A 6,000-nucleotide genomic window follows, 5' to 3' on the forward strand; every position below is an offset into this window, starting at 1 on the left:
TTCCAGCCCTGATATTCTATGATTCTATACTGGAGATAAATGTGATAGTAATGAAAGAGTTCCACAAATGTTTAATCCCCATTTGCTAATCTGGGCAGCATGCTCTGGTAGGTAGAGAATTGGACTGGGACTCAGGATGTATATTCCTAGATGTGCCGTTGCCTTGCTGTGTGATCTCAGACAAGTCACAACCTCTGGGTGCCTCAGTTTCTCCATCAGTGAAACAGGAATAATGCTACTGAGCTATCACATAGAGGCATTGGGAAGCTTAAATCATTAATAGCAGCAGAGCACCCTGAGGTCCTGAGCTCGAAGGCGCTATAATAGTGCAAACTGTTATTACCACAGTAGATATGTTCCTTTGCTTTTCTTTAAATAATCAAAGCAGGAGAAATTTGAGAGCTCAAGGAAAGCTACTTCAGAGTGGATGATTGTAAGGAATGATGAATGAACTAATGTTAGTAAAGCGATGTGAAAATGCACGTGGTTATTATTATTTTAACTATCAGTAACATTAATAAAAACAGTGGTGACCCTGTGTGCACCTTTTCTCTTTTACACTGTAGACGGAGTATGCTCACTATGAAAATGGACACTATTCCTATCGCATCCACCGCTCCCCTCTATGTGAATACATGATTAATTTCATCCATAAACTCAAACATCTCCCAGAGAAATACATGATGAACAGCGTGCTGGAGAACTTTACTATTTTACAGGTGGGGGCACTGAATTGTTTTTATTGTTGCCTTGAAATATTTAAGCCATATCCAAGAGTCCCCAGCTGCGAGTCAAAGTTTTCCACATACAGCTCAATAGTTAATTTTATTTAGTGTCAGTTGCGTCTCAGCACCCCTTACAGAGCTACGCAGAGTGCAGTTATTCAGATACATAGGATCAGGAACACAGGGAGAAGAATGAGAGGCATGGGCAATGGAGAGAAAGGAGAGATGAAGAAGGTCTGAAAAGGGAGAATAGATGACGCCAAAAAGCTGTGCCAGATGTGAAGGCAGAAGTTGCAATAAAGAAGACTCCAGTACCAAAAATAGACAGAGGGTGAAATAATTGTCCCTGCTCTGGCCCCTTTACACCATTTAAGAGGGCCAGCGCATCATAAAAAAACCCTAAAAGCCCTGGTTGTGACTGGGGGAAGATTACTCCAGTTCAGGCACTGCTGAAGACAGCCATGAAGCTGCCTTCCCAGGACCCATCCCAAATCCTGGTGTAAAGGGCGGGACAGGAAGGGGCGTGTTGCTGCAGAGATTCCATGCAGCACTGCAGCCCATAAGGCAAGCCCTGGGTTGGGAGGTTGCCAGAGCTTAGGCTCCCAGAGCTGTCCAAATTACATTTGGGCCCTTTCCAGCCCCTGGCACAGCCAAGAATTAGGAGGGTGCAAGGGTGGCTTAAAGCCACTCTGGACTGTGAGCTCTGTGCTGTGCCTCTTTAATGCACAGCTTGAGTTCTCACTCACTAGATCTGTGAAGGATGCTCCTGTGGCTAATGCCCAAGATTGGGAATGTGGAGGCCTGGGTTTTGTTCCTGGCTTTGCCCTGGAAATCCTATGACCTTGGTCAAGTCACATCACCCCTCCGTAGCTTAGTTTCCTTATCTGTAGGACAGGGTTAATGCCATTTCTCTACCTCACAGGGCCTTATGAAGCTTTAGTCCTTCACACTTGTATCGAGCTTTTAGATCCTTGGAGGAAAGGTGCTAGCTGAGTAAATGCCAAGTGTTGTTATAGATGAGAATGAGCAGAGAAGGGAGGTGGGGCAGTGGAGAGAGACGAGGTCTGTGTGCCATAGTTCATGCTGACGAGCACTTGTAAATGCTTTCCAGCTCACCTCCTTCCATAGCCTTCCCCAGTGTCCCTGTACATCTACAGATGAACTTGCCCTATTGTTTTACCTGCTCACCTCATTTCCTTCCCACGGGATTTTACAGTCTGAATAATCGTAGGTACTCCCCCACCTCCCACCACAGACAGCTGTATCTCACGTAGGCCAACAAAGCCTTTCACTTCCTGCACTGGTAATCCTACAGCCTTGGGTCCTAGAGTGCAGTCTGAGAATTTTCCACCCTCCCCACCTTCTTCCACTTGGGTGTGAGGGGTCTCTCGTGGTACAAGGTGTTTTAACCCTTTGGCTCCCGGGGCCAAATAGAGACAGGTCTCAATAAATTCTTCCAGCCCCCTCCTGTGGTTTTCACCAGCTTAGAGTCCCTCTAGACGTAGTCTCTTATGTACCATCATGTAATGCATGCCCTGCCTTATGCAACACTTCTGAATGTGGGTCTCTGAGGCTACGGGAGTCTAGTTGGCTGCTACCTCCCTGGAGCACTTGGATGCCCGCTTCCAGGCTTGGGCCTGGCCAGTTCCCATCTCTGAATCCCGGACAGAGGGCAATGATTAGTTCAGCCACAAAGGTAAGCATAAGGCATGAAAATAAAATAGAACACAACAAAATGAGCTAAAAAATTCACAAATTAACAAATGAGCTCCTTCCCTCCTGGAGCATTGTCTCCAAGGGTGGCCATGCTCCTCGTAAGGTACAGGCCCACAATTGGTCTGATAGCAGTTCAGCATGGGGTACTGTGACATCCTTGACAGATCAAGGAGTAACGGTCTCAGGTTACATTGGGGAAGGTTTAGGTTGGATATTAGGAAAAACTTTTTCACTAGGAGGGTGGTGAAGCACTGGAATGGGTTACCTAGGGAGGTGGTAGAATCTCCTTCCTCAGAGGTTTTTAAGATCAGGCTTGACAAAGCCCTGGCTGGGATGATTTAATTGGGGATTGGTCCTGCTTTGAGCACGGGGTTGGACTAGATGACCTCCTGAGGTCCCTTCCAACCCTGATATTCTATGGGTATGTCTACACTACCCGCTGGATCAGCGGGCAACAATTGATCCAGCGGGGGATTGATTTATCGCGGCTAGTCTAGAAGTGATAAATCGACCCCCGAGCGCTCTCCCGTCAACTCCTGTACGCCAGCTCGGCGAGAGGCGCAGCAGAGTCGATGGGGGAGCAGCAGCAGTCGACTCACCGTAGTGAAGACACCACGGTGAGTAGGTCTAAGTACGTCGACTTCAGCTACGTTATTCACGTAGCTGAAGTTGCGTAACTTAGATCGATTCCCCCCCACAGTGTAGACCAGGGCTATGATTCTGTGATCTGCCAGTGTGAGGATTTAGCTTCTGACCCTCCTGGCTCCTCACGCAGGACAGAACGGGGCAAAGGTCTGCTGTAGAACACAGCCACTAAGGGAGCTGTGCTGGGAACTGTGGGATGCATACGACAATCGCTGTCAGCGATCAGTCACGCAGGCTGCAGGAGAGTGATTCTGCAGCGTAGTGGAGATTATTGAGGGGCTGGGGTGGGGAGGGGTCGATGTAGTAAAAAAAGTAACAAGCAGGAGGCTGTACGAATGTGTAAATTCAAGTAGGCAACTCGCAGGCACCTTTTGCTTACATCTTCTTGGTGTGTAAGTTAAACCCATTCCGCATTGCTTACCCCCATTCATCCACCAGTAAGTGGGCATTGGGAGGTATAAGGGAGTCGATCTTACATCCAGGGGCGGCAAGTTGTATGGGCCCATGGTGCCCAGGCTCCAGCAATATTCAGGGCCTGGGGGCCCGGCTCCACCAATGTTTGGGGCCGGGTCTCTCCCCAGGATCTGCCTGCTGCCCCCCCCTCCCCGCACCCCTCCCGAGTGTCCCCCAGCCCCCACTTGCTGCCCCCACGCACCTCCCCTGGGTCCAGGAGCGTCCCTGACTCTCCCCTGCAGCTCCATGCTGCCTCCACTCTGCTGGCTTCTGGCATCAACTGCCGCCGCAGGGTCCTAGTGCCCGACATCCGCTAATGCCAGGGCAGGGAGCCCTGACCCTGCCCTTCTGCCTCGGACCCTTCCCTTTTCCATTGGGACCCTCCAGCAACACAGAGGGTCCCCCGCCCGCAGTCACCGCTCCTGCCCTACGCTGGGCAAGGGGCAGCTCCATCCCCCACCCCCAGTGAGGCTACAGTGAGGGGCAGCAACAGGGGAGGAGGCGCACATGTGATGGAAGCCGCCCCCTCCCCCCCCCCCCCCGGCACCCACCACAGGGGAGACAAGGGGGCTTCCTGGATCTGAGAGGGGCCCTAGGATCACATGCAGTGACAGTGGTACGGGGTGAGTGTGCTGCCAGAGGGGAGAGGGGGCCCCTCCCCCAGAGCTCACTGCTGCCGGCGGGGAGAGGGCTGAGGGGAGTCCTCCTCTCTGGCCCCAGCCCCGGGGCAGCCTGCCTGCACCCAAAACTCATCCCCAGCCCTGCCCTACCCCCGAGCCCACACCCCCAGCCAGATCCCTCACCCCCTGCACCCCAACCCTCTGCCCCAGCCCTGAGCCCCCTCCTGCATCATGAACCCCTCATCCCCAACCCCACCCCACAGCCATCACCCCTGCACCCCCTCCCACCCTCAAACTGCCTCCCAGAGCCTGCACCCCCTCCCTCCGCACCTCCTGCCATCCCCAAACTCCATCCCAGAACCTGCACCCCTCACCCCCTCCTGCACACCCATCCCCTGCCCCAGCCTGGAGCCTGCACCCAGCACCCAAACTCTGTCCCAGAGCCTGCACCCCTCACCCCCTCCTGCACCCCCACCTGCTGCCTCAGCCCAGAGCCTGCAGCCAGCACCCAAACTCCATCCCAGAGCCTGCATCCCAGACTCCCTCCCAGAGCCCAACCTTTCACCCCTTCTGCACCCAAACTCCCTCCCAGAGCCTGCACCCTGCACCCTTCCTGCACACCAATCCCCAGCCCAGGGCCTGGACCCCAGACCTCCCCCCCAGCTCAAACTCCCTCCCAGAGCCTTAGGCAGGTGGGGGGGTGGAATTGGGGGGGGGGGGGTTCTGGACACCACCAAAATTTCTACAGACTTGCCACCCCGCTTACATCTCAACTGTGAATTAGGCTCCAAGTCTTGATGTCCCCTCCTACCGCACTCCACAAGCTGCTAAGAGCCCTCTTTCACTGGCGTCAGGAGACCTTTCCCTTCAGCACCCTCTCAGTGCTGGGGAATTCTCAGTGTAATTCACCCTTCGTCACCCCTGGGAACAGTGACATCTGCTGGCTCCAAGGACACACGGCTGCTCACTGCTCCCAGTCCTGACAAGACTTTCCCCCCCTTGCTGGGTGAGTGCTTATTATTCACTGGCCACATATTTCCATTCTTTATGGTCCTGAGGACGCTTCTCCTCCTGTGCTTTCACTGCATCTCAGTCCTCACATTGTGAGAAAGCGCCCCCCTGTTGGTACCAAGCAGGTGTTTCATTACTGGTGTTTGGAGACAGCCCCAGTTTGGGGCTGTCATTGCTGAACTGTGTATCTTTCCTGTTGTTCATTCTGTGGATTATGTTTAACACTGGATACGTTCAAAGATGTTAGAATATTTACAAGTTGAGACAGAAAAAATAGCACTTGCTTTTTTGCTTTCCTTTCTCATCTGTCTAGGTTGTGACGAACAGGGACACTCAAGAGACCTTGCTGTGCATAGCGTATGTTTTTGAGGTGTCAGCTAGTGAACATGGTGCCCAGCATCACATCTACCGGCTGGTGAAGGACTAGAGATTCTCTGCCCAGGAACTGCCTCCATGAATGTATATCTGAGGGAAACGCCCGTGCCTAACCCCCAATACCAATCCGAAAAATAAACTGCAGACATGGTGTATTTTCAGAAAAGAATCTTCGAGCTAGTTTGTGATTGCAACCGTAAAATAGTGCAGCGTCATGGGCTTGTGTAATTGGGGAAAAGGCTTGAAACCAAAGACATTGAAAACACAACATCACACCACACCACCAATCTCTGTTAACAGCCCCTTTGGGTTCCATGTTATTTGGGGCAACCAGGCCGCCGAGCAGCTCAAGGATAATAGGATGCAGATGTACATTATACACACGCTCATATGCACAGACATACAGTCACAGATGTACACCTGCATGCTTGCACACAGTCTCATGCACTGGGTCA

General features: G+C 52.3%; 1 protein-coding gene across 4 annotated transcripts in view; it reads left to right on the forward strand.

The window, feature by feature from the left end:
* Nucleotides 1-5,706, forward strand: part of TEAD4 (TEA domain transcription factor 4) — a 76,374-nt gene extending 70,668 nt beyond the window's left edge. For all 4 annotated transcript variants that reach the window (XM_043526185.1, XM_043526270.1, XM_043526222.1 and 1 more), the window contains 2 exons: nt 567-719; nt 5,484-5,706. In XM_043526185.1, the coding sequence (XP_043382120.1) occupies nt 567-719; nt 5,484-5,597 (267 nt within the window). In that variant the 3' untranslated portion in view covers nt 5,598-5,706. The remainder of the gene's footprint in view (nt 1-566; nt 720-5,483) is intronic.
* The last annotated feature ends 294 nt before the right edge of the window (nt 5,707-6,000 follow it).

This window comes from Chelonia mydas, chromosome 1 (genome assembly GCF_015237465.2).
Source record: "Chelonia mydas isolate rCheMyd1 chromosome 1, rCheMyd1.pri.v2, whole genome shotgun sequence".
Lineage (NCBI taxonomy): Eukaryota > Metazoa > Chordata > Testudines > Cheloniidae > Chelonia > Chelonia mydas.